The sequence below is a fragment of the Oncorhynchus tshawytscha genome, linkage group LG04 (genome assembly GCF_018296145.1).
Source record: "Oncorhynchus tshawytscha isolate Ot180627B linkage group LG04, Otsh_v2.0, whole genome shotgun sequence".
In the NCBI taxonomy this organism is placed as follows: domain Eukaryota; kingdom Metazoa; phylum Chordata; class Actinopteri; order Salmoniformes; family Salmonidae; genus Oncorhynchus; species Oncorhynchus tshawytscha.
In genome coordinates, this window is record NC_056432.1 from 21,017,566 (window position 1) to 21,034,731 (window position 17,166).

Genomic DNA, 17,166 nt, shown 5'->3' on the forward strand with positions numbered 1-17,166 from the left:
GGGGGCCCTTATCAAACGCAGTTGGAACATGCTCACATTCCACGGCTGATGTCTCGATATATACACAGCGCATTTGGAAAGTATTCAGACCCCTTGACTTTTTCCACATTTTGTTACGGTACAGCCCTATTCTAAAATGGATTAAACTGTTTTTTCCCCCCTCAATCTTCACACAATACCCTATAATGACAAAGAAATCACAGGTTGCACATTTTTTTTCGCAAAAAACCCCAGAAATATTACATTTACATATGTATTCAGACATTTCACTCAGTATTTTGTTTTAGCACCTCTGGTAGCAATTACAGCCTCGAGTCGTCTTGGGTGTAGCGCTACAAGCTTGGCACACCTGTATTTGGGGAGTTACTCCCATTCCTCTCAGCAGATCCTCTCAAGCTCTGTCAGGTTGGATGGGGAGCGTCACTGCACAGCTATTTTTAAGTCTCTCCAGAGATGTTTGACCCGGTCCAAGTCCGAGCTCTGGCTGGGTCACTCAAAGACATTCAGAGACTTGTCCCGAAGCCACTCCTGCGTTGTCTTGGCTGTGTGCTTAGTGCCATTGTCCTGTTGGAAGAAGAACCTGGAGCAGGTTTTCATCAAGGATCTCTCTGTACTTTGTTCCATTCATCTTTCCCTTGATCCTGACTTGTCTCCCAGTCCCTGCCACTGAAAAACATCCTTACAGCATGATGCTGCCACCACCATGCTTCACTGTAGGGATGGTGCCAGGTTTCCTCCAGATCTGATGCTTGGCATTCAGGCCAGAGTTCAATATTGGTTTCATCAGACCAGAGAATCTTCTTTCTCATCGTCTGAGCATCCTTTAGATGTATTTTGGCAAACTCCAAGCTGGCTGGCATGTGCCTTTTACTGAGGAGTGGCTTCCGTCTGGCCATTCCACCATAAAGGCCTGATTGGTGGAGTGCTGCAGAGATGGAGGAACCTTCCAGAAGGACAACCATCTCCACAGAGGAACTCTGTCAGAGTGACCATTGGGTTCTTGGTCACCTCCCTGACCAAGGCCCTTCTCCCCCAAATGCTTTGTTTGGCCAGTGGCCAGCTCTAGGAAGAGTCTTGGTGGTATCAAACATCTTCCATTTAAGAATGATGGAGGCCACTGTGTTCTTGGAGACCTTCAATGCTGCAGACATTTTTTGGTACCCTTCCCCAGATCTATTCCTCAACACAATCCTGTCTCAGAGCTCTATGGATAATTCCTTCGAACTCATGGCTTGGTGTTTCCTGACATGCACTGTCAACTGTGGAACCTTACATAGACAGGTGTGTGCCTTTCCAAATCATGTCCAACCAGTTGAATTTACCACAGATGGACTCCAATCAAGTTGTAGAAACATCTCAAGGATGATCAATGGAAACAGGATGCACCTGAGCTCAATTTCAAGTCTCTTATCAAAGCGTCTGAATAATTATGTAATACATTTTAGAATAAGGCTGTTCAATTATTTTATATTTATTTCATCTTTATTTAACCAGGTAGGCCAATTGAGAACAACTCCTCATTTACAACTGTGATCTGGCCAAGATAAAGCAAAGCGACACAAACAATAGAGTTACACATGGAATAAACAAACATACAGTCAGTAACACAATAGAAAAGTCTATATACAGTGTGTGAAAATGAAGTAAGACTAGAGGTAAAGCAATAAATAGACCATAGTGGCAAAACAATTACAACTCAGCAATTAAACACCGGAGTGATAGATGAGCAGAAGACGAATGTGCAAGTAGAGATACTGGAGTGCAAAGGAGCAAAAAATAAACAACAATATGGGGATGGGGTAGTTGGGTGGGCTATTTATAGGTGGGCTATGTACAGGTGCAATGATCGGTAAGCTGCTCTGACAGCTGATGCTTAAAGTTAGTGAGGGAGATATGAGTGATGAGCTTCAGTGATTTTTGCAATTTGTTCCAGCCATTGACAGCAGAGAACTGTAAGGAAAGGTGGCCAAAGGAGGAGTTTGCTTTGGGGGTGACCAGTGAAATATACCTACTGGAGCGCGTGCTACGGGTGGGTGCTGCTATGGTGACCAGTGAGCTGAGAGAAAAAGTGGGGATTTACCTAGCAAAGACTTATAGATGACCTGGAGCCAGTGGGTTTGGCAACGAATATGAAGCGAGGGCCAGCCAACGAGAGCATACAGGTCGCAGTGGATCGGCGATGCTTAATGTTAGTCTGGAAGGAGAGTTTACAGTCTAACCAGACACCTAGGTATTTGTAGTTGTCCATATATTCTAAGTCAGAACCGTCCAGAGTAGCGATGCTAGACGGGCGGGCAGGTGCAGAAAAAGTGAAGTGGTCTGAAAACTTTCCTAAAGCACGATACATACAGACAGTACAACAGTCTGACAGCAATACTGATACTTCCTCAAGGATATAGCTAGTCAATGTTCTGATCTCAGATACCGCTTGGCTACAGTAAATGTCAGCCAATCAATCACCATTGTTTTTCCACAGCATTATTGAAGGAATAAGGCCACATGTGCACCAATGGACAAACGTGTGCTTTAGTGATCAAATCTTAACAAACATCATCACAGTGAAGAGTGAGACAATTTGCTAGATTGCTTGGTTCCATATGTTACAGACTGACTCTTACCTGGGCAAAGAGGTATGCCATGACAAAGTCATCGAGGACAGGACTCTCAGAGCCCTTGGTGACTCCATACCGATATGCCCTCGTAGCTCCACTGCTGTACCAGCCAGGGAAATAGTACCTGAGAGACAGACAGAGAGAGAAATGAATAATGTATAATTAGAGAGCGTGCGATCTAGCGAACAAAAATGCAGAAACCATGAGCACAGAAAACACTACACATACCTTATTCTGAAGACCATGTCTTCATTGGCATATTCATCTAGCTGGAAGACATGGTTCGGGGAGAACCACATGCCGTCTCTCTCTCTGAAGAGCCCAAACAGGCTGCAGTACAGAGGCGACACACCTAAAGAAGAGTGGAGACAGGAGATACATCATGAGATAGCATGCATTGTGCTTATGAAGCACTTCCACAGTACACATTTTTAGTTTCAATAACTAGGTTCCATCCAATTGGCGACAGAATTTCATGTGAATATTCTAAAATCCTCATTAAGAAAATGCGCACATTTTCCCACCAGTGGTGTTTCCAACAAACATACTTGTTGCGGATAAAAATCAGCGTGTGAAGACCAATGCTCCCTCAAATATTTTTCCATTACTGAGCAAATTTCAGGTCTGCTCTAAGTAAAATCTTACATTGTGAAAATTCTGTGCAACTTCCAGCGTTTACTACAAACATTGACACTGTACCCGCTTTAAGTTACCATTTTAATAGTGGCTATTTGATCATCATGTAGGCCTACCAGAGTTGCCTTCCATAAAAAACTATGGAAAATGCACCCCATAACCTTTTAACATGGAAATAGCTGTTCTATCATTCAGCCTACAGTAGCAGCCAATGTGTGGTGTTCAATCTAGGTCTACATTTCATGAGACTTTTGAAAAAGAACATACAGGGCTTGACTGTTTATCCACTTGTCCTTCAGACAAGGAGGTGACTGACAATGCTGTTGTGTTGTTTGATGCAAGAAACCACTTTACAAAATAAAATGCATTATTGTCATACCATTATTACAGAGAATCAGAAAAATTATGCTACCCTCTGCCTATTGGCTACTTAGCATATCTCAAAATACTACACTGCCCCTTTAAGACAAAAAAAAGCTCTTTACCTCTCTCCCTTTTCAAAGGTGTCTAGAAATGTACACGTTTTGTGCTCTTGTAGGAAGCGATCACTCCCCTTTTGCTGACTACAAATGATCTATAACTGGGCTAATAGCTCTCACTAACTAGTAAAAGATATGAATTAAATTTGCACGTGGCTTAATGCAGCTCTCGCTTTGCTCTCAAAACAAGCACATCTACTCACGACCTCTCATGCTGTAAACACAATCCAGTTCCAAGTAAATGGCACAGATCTATATATGGCAACGGTCTATTTGCATAAAAGCTTACTGCAACTCTGATTGTTTATACCGCACCGTCTGTGTAGAGTGTGTCAATACAATAGAATCCTACTCCAATGCTTTCTGCCTGTATGTTGCATTGAAAGTGGCTAATATTGCGTTGATTCGATCACAATTGCCACATTAAAGGGAAACGTTGACAGTGTTAACAGGGCAAACTCTAGAACTGTGGTCACCAACCTTTTCTGACTCAAGATCACTTTGAGTCAAAATGCGAGATCTACAGTGAGGGGGGAAAGTATTTGATCCCCTGCTGATTTTGTACGTTTGCCCACTGACAAAGAAATTATCCGTCTATAATTTTAATGGTAGGTTTATTTGAACAGTGAGAGACAGAATAACAACAAAAAAATCCTGAAAAACGCATGTCAAAAATGTTATAAATTGATTTGCATTTTAATGAGGGAAATAAGTATTGGACTCCCTCTCAATCATAAATATTTCTGGCTCCCAAGTGTGTTTTATACAGGTAATGAGCTGAGATTAGAGCACACTCTTAAAGGGAGTGCCCCTAATTTCAGCTTGTTACCTGTATAAAAGACACCTGTCCACAGAAGCAATCAATCAATCAGATTCCAAACTCTCCGCCATGGCCAAGACCAAAGAGCTCTCCAAGGATGTCAGGGACAAGATTGTAGACCTACACAAGGCTGGAATGGGCTACAAGACCATCGCCAAGCAGCTTGGTGAGAACGTGACAACAGTTGGTGCGATTATTCGCAAATGGAAGAAACACAAAAGAACTGTCAATCTCCCTCGGCCTGGGGCTCCATGCAAGATCTCACCTCGTGGAGTTGCAATGACCATGAGAACGGTGAGGAATCAGCCCAGAACTACAAGGGAGGATCTTGTCAATGATCTCAAGGCAGCTGGGACCATAGTCACCAAGAAAACATTTGGTAACACACTACACCGTGAAGGACTGAAGTCCTGCAGTGCCCGCAAGGTCCCCCTGCTCAAGAAAGCACATATACATGCCCGTCTGAAGTTTGCCAATGAACATGTGAATGATTCAGAGGACAACTGGGTGAAAGTGTTGTGGTCAGATGAGACCAAAATGGAGCTCTTGGCATCAACTCAACTCGTCGTGTTTGTAGGAGGAGGAATGCTGCCTATGACCCCAAGAACACCATCCCCACCGTCAAACATGGAGGTGGAAACATTATGCTTTGGGGGTGTTTTTCTGCTAAGGGGACAGGACAATTTCACCGCATCAAAGGTACGATGGACGGGGCCATGTACTGTCAAATCTTGGGTGAGAACCTCCTTCCCTCAGCCAGGGCATTGACAATGGGTCGTGGATGGGTATTCCAGCATGACAATGACCCAAAACACACGGCCAAGGCAACAAAGGAGTGGCTCAAGAAGAAGCACATTAATGTCCTGGAGTGGCCTAGCCAGTCTCCAGACCTTAATCCCATAGAAAATCTGTGGAGGGACCTGAAGGTTCGAGTTGCCAAACGTCAGCCTCGAAACCTTAACGACTTGGAGAAGATCTGCAAAGAGGAGTGGGAGAAAATCCCTCCTGAGATGTGTGCAAACCTGTTGGCCCACTACAAGAAACGTCTGACCTCTGATTGCCAACACGGGTTTTGCCACCAAGTATTAAGTCATGTTTTGCAGAGGGGTCAAATATTTATTTCCCTCATTAAAATGCAAATGAATTTATAACATTTTTGACATGTGTTTTTCTGGATTGTTTTGTTGTTATTCTGTCTCTCACTGTTCAAATAAACATACCATTAAAATTAGAGAGTGATAAATTCTGTCAGTGAGCAAACGTACAAAATCAGCTAGTAAGCTATAGGCCCAACACATTAACACTGCATATTAGCTTTGCTTGAACTGCCCTGCCAATGCAATGTTGTTTGGGACATTTTTTTAAATTATATTACAAAATTTGAGGTAGGCTATATGATCACACCGGTACTAGACATGTTGTTGTATTACTTGTGAGGCACAGCTGATTGAGCATACATTCAAATGATTTGCTTTTTATTTTACTGGGCTGAGGGTCCACCTCTTAACATCCCTCCGCTCTCCCTTTCCTCCACTGAAACGGACTAAAAAGGAACACCTTCTTCCAGCTGATGGCGAAACACAAGTTTTACTGCATTATTTCTGCCTCATGCACAACTGCATGTTGTTACTTCTATGAACAGAGAAAGTGAAATGTTCCTCGATATTAAAAAATACCCAAGCCGCTAAAAATGTTGAATACAAAGTGTTGTAAGAACTTAAACATTAACTAATTCATAAAAACAGCAACACTTTTCTGTATTCGTTGACTGTCTCTCTCTAGTCATGGTTTTAAACATTTTGAAATCTCACAGTATCAATTTTGCTGTAGCCTGTAACATTACTGTAGACACGGTAATCTGAGCTATCCAATTGGCCAACGGTAAACCTATAGTGCACTTGATTTGCTCTTTGGGCCCGCCGGGAAAAAAGAGATTGTACCTTCAGACACATGAAATTGTTAAAATTGCAACGGTTTGCCTACCCGGCACGCAGCACAGCTGAATCAGGTGCACATACCGCCAACTTCCCGAGACTAATACAAAAAAATAGAAACAAGTCTTTATCGTTGGGTTTTTTACAGAAATGTTTGGCAATTGACTAGGAATGCATTGGATCAACAAGGCGATCGCAATCGACCGGTTGGTGACCACTGCTCTAGAAAGTTGAGAGAAATTCAATCTCAGTGCTTCTTCTCTCTGTGAGCTGATATTTCTGCAAGGGCAGTCTCTGGGCACGTGCGCAGTTTAGAGGGAACATTGGTGATGTAGCGCACACAAAATTTTATTTTTTTGCTAAAAATCTAAAGTTAAGTGTTTCCATTAAATTTTCAACTCTACTGATAGTTTAGTCATAAAGACAGTTATGTTAAATAGCAAATGTGCCAACTCTGTTCTTGGCATGTGTGCCTAATAAACTGCACGGTTTCCAATTTCGAGACGTAGGACCACACTAGAGGTCGACCGATTATGATTTTTCAACGCCGATACGGATTATTGGAGGACCAAAAAAAGACGATATGGATTAAATCGGATGACTTTTATAAATACATTTGTAATAATGACAATTACAACAACACTGAATGAACATTTTTAATTTAACTTAATATAACACATAAATAAAAATCTATTTAGTCTCAAATAAATAATTAAACATGTTCAATTTGGTTTAAATAATGCAAAAACAGTGTTGGAGAAGAAAGTAAAAGTGCAATATGTGCCATGTAAAAAAGCAAACGTTTAGGTTCCTTGCTCAGAACATGAGAACATATGAAAGCTGGTGGTTCCTTTTAACATGAGTCTTCAATATTCCCAGGTAAGAAGTTTTAGTTGTAGTTATTATAGGAATTACAGGACAATTTCTCTCTATATCATTTGTATTTCATATACCTTTGACTATTGGATGTTCTTATAGGCACTATAGTATTGCCAGCCTAATCTCGGGAGTTGATAGACTTGAAGTCATAAACAGCGCTGTGCTTCAAGCATTGTGAAGAGCTGCTGGCAAATGCAAGAAAGTGTTTTTTGAATGAATGCTTACGAGCCTGCTGCTGCCTACCACTGCTCAGTCAGACTGCTCTATCAAATCCTAGACTTAATTATAATAAACACACAGAAATACGAACCTTGGTCATTAATATGGTCAAATCCGGAAACGATCATTTTGAAAACAAAACGTCTATTCTTTCAGTGAAATATAGAATTGTTCCGTATTTTATCGAACAGGTGACATTCATAAGTCTAAATATTGCTGTTACCTTCAATGTTATGTCATAATTATGTAAAATTCTGGCAAATTAATTACGGTCTTTGTTGGAAAGAAATGGTCTTCACACAGTTTGTAACGAGCCAGGTGGCCCAAACTGCTGCATATTCCCTGAATCTGCTTGCACAGAACGCAAGAGAAGTGACACAATTTCCCTGGTTAATATTGCCTGCTAACATGAATTTCTTTTAACTAAATATGCAGGTTTAAAAAATATATATATACTTGTGTATTGATTTTAGGAAAGGCATTGATGTTTATGGTTAGGTACATTGGTGCAACGACAGTGCTTTTTTTCGAGAATGAGCTTGTTAAATTATCACCCGTTTGGCGAAGTAGGCTGTGATTCGATGATAAGGCACCGCAACAGGCACTGCATTGATTATTTGCAATGCAGGACAAGCTAGTTAAACTAGTAATATCATCAACCATGTGTAGTTAACTAGTGATTATGTTAAGATTGATTGTTTTTTATAATATAAAGTTTAATGCTAGCTACTTACCTTGGCTACTTGCTGCACTCGCGTAACAGGTGGTCAGCCTGCCATGCAGTCTCCTCGTGGAGTGCAATGTAATCGGCGCCCAAAAATGCTGATTACCGATTGTTAATCGGCTATGCCGATTAATCGGTCGACCTCTAAACCACACAACATATCAAAGTAAACTTGAAGTCACGTGATGAGATGGTGGTTATTATACGATGGTTTCCACCACCATTTCTCACCAAAAAAATGTACCGACACAAAAAGATCTGACCATGTCGAACGAACAAATGATATTTCAGCATTTATATAAATTGTGCCGAAACGTCCGGTTTACATCACAGTATATAAAAAAGGTCACGACAGCTGTATGACTTTACTCGCATAAAAACTGTGGATGGAAACATGATTCATTTCACAACAACATTGTATCTTTCATCAACATTTAGGAGACCAGATAATGCACTGTGCCATGAGTCTTACTAAAAAGCTTGAAAAGGATTTGAATGTTACGATAATAAAATATTCTACCTACAGGGTCACCAAAAGGTCATTAAACACAAGACCTGTATTTGAGCCATTGGAACTTGGGACATATTCCAACAAACGTACCTGTTGCCGTTTGCTTAAAGGGCAATTGTGAAATGTTTCAACCACATATTCATTATCTCCTGCACCAAACCAGTGTCTACATATGTTAAAACAGCATGTTTGTATGATCTGTGATTAAAAAGATGAGAAGATAGGTCTTAAAAATATGCTTCTCTTTGACATCTCAGGGTAGGATTAAAAAAAAAAATTAAATGTAGAAATGTGCAGTTTTCACATACTGTATGTAGACACGTATTTCCAGCAACTGTTATTGTGCTGGAGATAATGAAAATGAGGTTGAAAAGTGGTTGAATTGTCCTTTAAAATGTCCCTCATGTTTTGCTTTTCAATAAATCTCGTGGGCATTTAAAAACATGCAGGCTAAGTTTCTCCTCGCTGACATTTTTTTGTTGTCGCACATTTTTATTGACCATTGGGAGTGCAGCTTATGTCAGAACTCACTCAACCTTAGTTATTATATTTTACACGTCCATGACAACAGCACATAAAGGTAGACAGGCTGGAACAAAGTGTATAATATAGTTTATTTTTGCAATCAACCAAGACCATAACCTCTGTGTCTAGTCCTCTATGTCTGAGCTAGTACGGAGTACATTAACTCAATGAGCATGTAAGTTACATGGGGATCCTAATAAAATACTGTACCAAAATACCATTCAAACCCAATTCCCTCTATCCCTTTTCAGAGGAAATGCAACAATGCATTTTGGTTCATAAAGGACACCTCATGTCAAACCCACAGGACCTAACCAAAAACTATGATTTTAAGTTATTAAAGTTACAAGTCTACAACTAGAGTCCAGAGGTCTTCTTGGCCAGGTCACTAAGTGAGGACAAACTCATGACCGTTATCATGCTGTTTTGAAAGAATTTGACTGGTACTCACTGCACTCCTTCGCTGCATTGACACACAGTTGCTCGACTACGTAGTCCCCCGGTGGGTAGCTGAGGGGGGTCGAGTCTAGCCCAGCCAGGTTGCTGTGGTAGAGGTGGACCCGCAGCACCGGAGCAGCGGCTGGCCTGGACCCCCGAGGCTCCCGGTGAGCAGTCCCGTTCTGGTGCACAGGGACCGGAGGACATGAAGGCATCTCCATGTCCAATACAGAGACACCGGCCATCCGCAATCAGCTGCCTGCATTGAACAGCAGACGGGGAAAGAAGAAGAAAAGGGAAGGTGATGAGTTCTTTTGTCAGACAATACAAGACAGGTTAGTTAGAGCATTTTGAAAGCAGTACAGCCAGTGTTGTTCCACCATACTGCGGAGCATCTCATGTTTTGATTAGCTTAGCAGGGAAACCGTGAAACAAATGTCTGCAGAGAGCTACAATACAGAGGGGCCCATTGTCAGCGCGTGCTACAACTGTCTGCAATCAAGATCTCAGAATTCATCTCAATGACAGATAGTAGTGGCAGTCAAAGAAATTGAGCATAGAAGCACAACAGGCTAGCACACAACTTTTCAACTGCCCGGCAGGCAATAGAGGGGTTTCATAACAAACAAACATATAACCTTGAAACAAAGATGCCTTAGAGCAGAGGAGCGCCTTCTTCTGTTGATGACTGAATGTTTTGGTCTATTGACTACTGTAAATCCTCCACCAGTACCACCGGAGTTCACACACACTGTACACACACAACCTCCTGACACTGCCTGTGGGCCCGGAGATGAGCAGCTCATGATAGGACTGCCCTACTCAATTAACACAAACACTTCGACCAAAGCAGGAGTTAAGCCCTTGGCAAAGTTTTGAGCCGAGATGAATAACTTCTGATCGGAAGAAGTAAATGACAAAAGCTGCCTCTGGGCAAAAGCTTGTAATATGATTACAGAGAGGAGCACAAGACCTTATAATGGGGCTGAATCAAAATCACAGAAGACTGGTGTATAACACCATCAAGAGTTTGTATAAGGCTATTACTTAGCAACTCATCAAAGAAAAACCTTTGTTAGCAGCTTTGGAGTAACTGTTGAGAAGATGCAGGCCTTATCATTCCTTTACATAATATTACAACTTTCCACAGTATATCTGTGCTGGCTTGGAAGCAATCTGAACTGGCTACCGCCTACAGCTCATCACAGACACAAGGAGCAAATGTTCACCACACTGCAAAGCGAGTGCATGTAATGTGAGCTAAAGGGAGGTTGATTTTTTTAAACCTTTATTTACTAGGCAAGTCAGTTAAGAACAAATTCTTATTTTCAATGACGGCCTAGGAACAGTGGGTTAACTGCCTGTTCAGGGGCAGAACGACAGATTTCAACCTTGTCAGCTCGGGGGTTTGAAATAACGGTCCATTAGAGTTTCAAAACATGGGCAAACCCAAATCCTTATGTGTGCCTATGTTGCCTGAGTACATGCAGAATAGGTAATGTCATTGACTCATGGTCTCTTGGATCTTCATGGTGACAGGGTGGTGTATTGAGTGATTTCAGTGCCAACAGCAACTGTATTAGAATTAAATATTTTCAACGTGTATAAGATATTGCACTTCAATTCAATACATCGATTTTTTAAAACTGAATTGAATGAATATTGCATTCAGTTTTAGTGAAGTGCAAATTATGTTTGAGTGAATTGTAGGCTGTGGCAGTGAGGGTGACCAAGAGACATCACCCAGGCCGACACTGCAAATAATGTGTGGGTGACTCAAGGTGTCCAGATATATATTAATTACCTAATGTTACACCTATTCATTACTAGATGTAAAAAAACAACCAGTCCATACTTTACTGGGTATATACGTAGCTAGCTAGTTATCGCGCAAGAGTTACGCCCCACTTCCGGTAGAAATGGGAGCAATAACCTCTACATCAGCACAGAAAACTTGTGTAGAAACTATTAACCACCATACAATTCAAACAGAAAACACATTATGCATAAAAACAAATGAGAAATGTGTGCGTGACAACTTGCTTTCAAGCTTATTTAGTTGGCTAATGTTAGCGAAACAATTAGTTAACTAGTGTTAGCTATTAGCTAAGTAACCTGTTGACGTCAGCTAGTTAACTACGCAAACTGGGCCTTGATTGCTAGCTACTAGCAAGTATATGCTATTGTAATGACAAATGAGTTACTTTTCTTATGATGTATAGCTAGTGGAACAAATGTCGTCTTGTAATTCAACTTGAATATGGTGACAATATTCGCTTCGACTTTATCGTAACAACGTTAGTCAGCTAGCTTAATGTAGCTTTCTAGCTCGGGTCAACTCAATCTTACGGGCTGCAACTACAACTTAATAAAATACAAATCCATACCATGTAAAGTTACTGTACAGTGCGTGACATTTGTATACCTACTAGCGTTAAAAGTGTTGCGTTAGCGTAACGCGTTATAGAACTTACTCGGTTGTTGACGCCAGTCAGCTACCGTTAGCCCACTTAGCTAGCTAGCAGGGCGAGTTTACAGCTTTCTTGTCAACGCCAGGTCCGATCCAATTCTTGTAAATCAATCTTTGCCAGATGAAAATTCATTTATCAATGTATCTCAAAATAGTATCTCTCTCCATTCTTCCCCTTCACGAAACAAAAAAAGTACAGTAGCGAGGACTAACGTTAAGCTAAGATGTTATGTTCTTGTCGTCAGGCTAACTAGCTATCGAATCCATGTAGCTACACCACAGTTTACCTGAAACGATTTATCTAGCCTTAACAGTTAGCTAGCGAATATAGGTATCTAGTTAACCTGCATTGTTACAGTACCGTTAGCTTGGCCAATAATATTAGCTAGCTGACTGGTAGTAAGTGGCTAGCAAGCCAGCTGGTCAGCTCTCCGAGTCTGATCCCCAGTGCCAACCCCCGACTAGCTAACAGGCTAAGTTTTCAAAAGCAGGCACAACTTGTCAAGCTCCCACAGCGATATCAACCCCGTTATGAAGACAACGTTATGTCGAAAACAGTTTCTAAACTACAATTTAGTTAATACCAGAAAAATAAGAATACGGCATAAGGTAACGTTAATAGCTATCCCAGCAAGTCAGCTAGCAATATTATGTCAGTTCTAGCTACCACCCTTATGGAGATCTGCATAACAATAACACCAGCCAATTGTAGCTTTAAACTAAACTAGCCAGAGAGGACGAAATTGACGAGCTGTGAGTGAAGGCCATCTATGTCAGTTATTTGCCCTGCTTTGAAGACTTCTATCTCGTAAGTTCTACTTTGTTTCGATTATAAACCCTTGCCGTTCAATTTCTATATCTGTGTCAATTTCAATTTAGTTTTTTTCTTAGGCTGGCCAAATGTTGGGACACATTTAGTCCAAAATGTCCATTCAATGGAACTGATACCCATAGGAAGGAACCACAATTTTTCTAAATTGACAAATATTTGATAAAACAGTTTTGTTTTCATTAGCGTTCTGTGCCCTGTATTACTGTGTTATCCACTGACTAACGTTGTAATTGTTTAGTGCAGGTTAGAAAGGGATAGCTAAATGGCCTAATTGAGTTTCACAGTGTAGTTACTGGCCTCTGACATCTAGCATCAACCAAGGTGTCTGGAGTCTAGACCTTTATAGTGTAAACTCAGTCATGCTCTATAACCTCAATGAACTGTTCAAACCCTTATCCCATTCCCAGCTGTTCCCCATAATTTGGTGGAAAGTGCAACATGAGTGTCATCACAGTCACTCTGACCTTGTTGGAAGCCGTTTTGTGTTTGCATTTTCAGCATACCACCTAAAAAGTGAAATAGTTATTAAAAGTGTATTAGCCCATTAGTGCACTTGGTATAACTATGGATTTATTGGTTCAAGCCCTAGAACCAAGTTATTTCCCTTCTACAGGTCCACTCTTTTTCACACAGTGTCTATGGATCTATTATGGGAGGACATTTCTTAAACTAAAATCATGGGCTATACTGAAATTGAATGAACACTGACAAAATTCTTAAATGGCTTTATTAAGACCCACTAGAGGGAGCTGAAATGGTTTGGTAAAATGTGGGGCAGATCTGCTCAAGTAAAATTAGACAAATACACAAGTTCCTTTTTTTGTTTTCACCAGGCAAGAAGTTCCCTCATGGGAAAAATAAAGTTATTCTATTCAAAATCTTGTTTATTGTTGATTTCTGGACCTGTGTATACAGTATAAATTGTGTACATTTGCTTACAGAAAACCTGAGATTTAAATAGAAAGGTTTAACAATGTAAAGCGATGTTGAGTGGTTCAGCAATAATGTTAAGCAGGCCTCTATTTTCCCTCAGGTAATAGGGTTATATTGATAGCTTCCAATGTCAACCTTCAAGACATTTCAACCCACTATCCCATATTAAATACAACAGATTCTTCATGTACAACACGTGAGGCAGTGACGTATATGAGTAATATGACTCAGACTTGTTATAGAGTATGGCAACAGTTCTCTGTGTATTCAATAGTGTTATTGTACAATACATGTATGTAAAGTAGAGAGCGAAACAGAAGACCCAGCATATGTAAGGGTGATGCGCTCCTATCTTTGTCCAGTATGATGGTGTGGAGTTCTTTAACCAATGTTTGCTGTTAGGTCCTTAAAAAGAGAGCAGATTGTATTATATAAAAAGCAGCACACAGAAACACTCAGAAAACCCCATTGCTATAGAAATGTTATTCTCATTTAATGTAATTTCTACTCACTTAATGCCCGCAATCAGAGCAGGGATCTGTATAAGTAGTAGAATGAAAAAATGAAAATAACAAAAGGTGAAATTTTAAAGCATAACATAACACATTTAGTAATTTTTTAAAACTGGGACAATGATTATATACAGTTCAATGGCACCAGTCCAAGTCCTACGCTACAAACACAGTTTGTGCTGTGTTTGATCAGTCATATTTACCTACGAACGATGGGGTCAGAATGGAGTTTGCAGAGAAGCCCAGAGACAGAGAATAGTTTCTAAATCTCTCCACCAATTCTTTTCTCAGCGTTGGAGAGCGACCTTAAGAAAAACAGAGTGGGAAATATTGAGAAAAACATACTTTTTTGATAATGACTAGAATAACTGTAGGAGTAATGGGATCCACATGAAAAAGGCAATTCTGTATGTAAATTATCTTTACCATAAAGAGACACCTGGGAGAATTCTTTCACAATCTTCTTGTATTTCACCACCAGACCATATTCAGTGTAATTGCTCTCTACCACGGTGATGTCCTTCAATATCTGATGGCCTGTCAATTAGGTAATTTGTTAGTTAGAATACTTTATGGTTTGAAATGGTTTATCTTTCAGGCTCAGGACATGATACCATAAAGAGACAAATGAAACCGCACAGCAACAAAAATAGCACAGATAATAGTGGATCAGCAAACTTCATCATACATTGAAACACAAATGGATTATGGGAAGGGTTAGGGTTAGAATCTAACATACATAAGAAACAGATGTCTGTACTCCCCCTCCCACTGCAGTGTCAACATCGGCGTGTCTATTTCTACATTTACCCCATGCTGTACTGTGTCTCCTCCCTCATACCATCTCCTCTAACCAGCTCGAGACAGGAAGCACAACTTACGGTCACTAAAGTAGTTGAACTGGCCTGGGAGGTCAGTCTTCTGGTAGTAGTACACACGACACATGCAACCTTTTAACCTGACAACAGGAAATTGAGAAAGGGGTTATGGGTTTGTGTGCTGCAAGTATTTATAACATGTATTAATAAGTATGAATACACATATTATAGTGTTTACCTTTACTACTTGAGTATTTAAGCATTTATAAACATAAGCATCTATAATCATTTATAAACATTGATAAGCATTTACAATGGCCTATTACTTAAAGTCATAAAGTAGGTATAAAGTTTATCCCAGTGTTAACTTATTGACTAATATATGTAATGTTCCTAATAACTACAATGTTTTTATTTGTTGGAGTGTAGATCTAATTTAAAAGACAAAATAGGGTAAATACCCTGTCCCCCATACGGTTAGGTTGGCATTGCCATCCATATCATAGGTTACATTCCCATTTGAGACCTGCACATAACTTCTCCATGGCACAAATTCTGGCGAGTCATATGCCAGGCCAACACGATACCACTGTCCTGAAAACTGAGCACATCACTAAGAATTTTAATAAAGACAATACATTATTCCCTACAACATTAAATAGGGAAATAAAATCCTTCCATCAAGTATAGTAATAACAATTCAATAACACAATTGTGTGTTTTTAAATATATAGTGACGAGAGAACAGCATTGTTTGAAATGAAAAACAAATAATAATTGCTTTAAAATAATATTTCAGGGTACACGTTACAATAAATGTTCACAAAACAGGATTCAAAACACACAAAAAGACCAATCTTATGTAATGGTCTAAACAAACAACAACAAAGTTGAAATTCCACTGTTCTTTGACCTCACTACTGTTTGTTTTTCAATTCAGTAACTTTTCTGATTCAAACAAGGATTTCCATATACTATGGTTAGACAGACATTTACCATAGATACATTACACTTAGTTAATCAGATTTCAGAAGATAAATAAAATGGTCTAAAGCAGGCATTTAACAAAGAGTAAAACCTGTAAAAAAAGATCAAAGAACCACAGTGCTTTTATCAGAAAAAACAGACTACCACAGCACATTGACAAATATACCATTGTTCTCACCCTTTGTAGATCAAAGTCCTGTTGTGGATGAATATCAGCATTGATACACTGAGTCCATAGCATCACGCTGAAGACAGTCACCACTAAAAACATGATGAACAAATAGAGAAATACAGACCCTGTTGTGAGACCAAGCAGGTAGAATCAAATAGATAAGTGGGAGGTCTCTTGGATGTGGACCTTTATATCTTCCTCTAAGTACTTGGAAATGTTCCTAATGCCGCCTTCACATTCACCTGCCACCAATTAGGTAATTGCACATTCCTGTACCCTGTGGGTAATGCATATTCACTTTTCAAAGGATAAAGTAGTGATGGGAATACTGAAACATACCATATTGTCCAACAAAAAAAGATAAGGTTTATCAGAATGTAACTTCCACATTGTAATGATGCATTACAGTCTTAACAGAGGTGATAAAATATGCTTAACATAATGGAGACTCATTCCTAACGTGAGGTCAGGAAACAAAGAAGCTGACATTTCCATTCAGTTGAAAGGATTTAAAACATGAGACGACATACTGTATAATCTCGGAAAATGTTAATGACATTAAAAGTGTAGAAGTCAAATGGTCTTACAAGTTTATACAAATGTAAGATGGGAAATAAGGCAGATAATTGCAGGTGTAGGCAATCAAAAGACCCACCACAAGTTTG

The 17,166-nt window shown here is 39.9% G+C and overlaps 3 protein-coding genes across 3 annotated transcripts in view; 1 reads left to right on the top strand and 2 right to left on the bottom strand.

Moving 5' to 3' along the window:
• jak2b (Janus kinase 2b) overlaps window positions 1–12,389 on the bottom strand; it is a 45,724-nt gene extending 33,335 nt beyond the window's left edge. The window contains exons 1-4 of the mRNA XM_024400048.2: window positions 12,252–12,389; window positions 9,791–10,036; window positions 2,841–2,964; window positions 2,619–2,736 (exon numbers count right to left, since the gene is read on the bottom strand). Coding sequence (XP_024255816.1) covers window positions 2,619–2,736; window positions 2,841–2,964; window positions 9,791–10,022 — 474 coding nt within the window. The 5' untranslated portion in view covers window positions 10,023–10,036; window positions 12,252–12,389. The remainder of the gene's footprint in view (window positions 1–2,618; window positions 2,737–2,840; window positions 2,965–9,790; window positions 10,037–12,251) is intronic.
• Window positions 12,390–12,975: 586 nt separating this feature from the next.
• Window positions 12,976–17,166, top strand: part of LOC112232818 (tetratricopeptide repeat protein 16) — a 28,066-nt gene continuing 23,875 nt past the window's right edge. Inside the window, exon 1 of the mRNA XM_024400053.2 lies at window positions 12,976–13,055. Coding sequence (XP_024255821.2) covers window positions 13,018–13,055 — 38 coding nt within the window. The 5' untranslated portion in view covers window positions 12,976–13,017. The remainder of the gene's footprint in view (window positions 13,056–17,166) is intronic.
• On the bottom strand, window positions 13,790–16,671 carry lcn15 (lipocalin 15). The gene is made up of 7 exons (XM_024400054.1): window positions 16,508–16,671; window positions 15,804–15,943; window positions 15,406–15,482; window positions 14,951–15,061; window positions 14,728–14,829; window positions 14,525–14,550; window positions 13,790–14,417 (listed from the first exon to the last, which is right to left on the bottom strand). The coding sequence occupies exons 1-6, from the start codon at window positions 16,598–16,600 to the stop codon at window positions 14,525–14,527; spliced, it is 549 nt and encodes a 182-aa protein (XP_024255822.1). The 5' UTR covers window positions 16,601–16,671; the 3' UTR covers window positions 13,790–14,417.

Coding starts and splice junctions, on each gene's coding strand:
- lcn15 (XM_024400054.1), bottom strand. CDS start 16,600: ATGTTTTTAGTGGTGACTGTCTTCAGCGTGATGCTATGGACTCAGTGT. Junction 15,944..16,507: donor AGGACTTTGATCTACAAAGG/GTGAGAACAATG, acceptor TGATGTGCTCAG/TTTTCAGGACAGTGGTATCG. Junction 14,551..14,727: donor TCTGACCCCATCGTTCGTAG/GTAAATATGACT, acceptor CTACTTATACAG/ATCCCTGCTCTGATTGCGGG.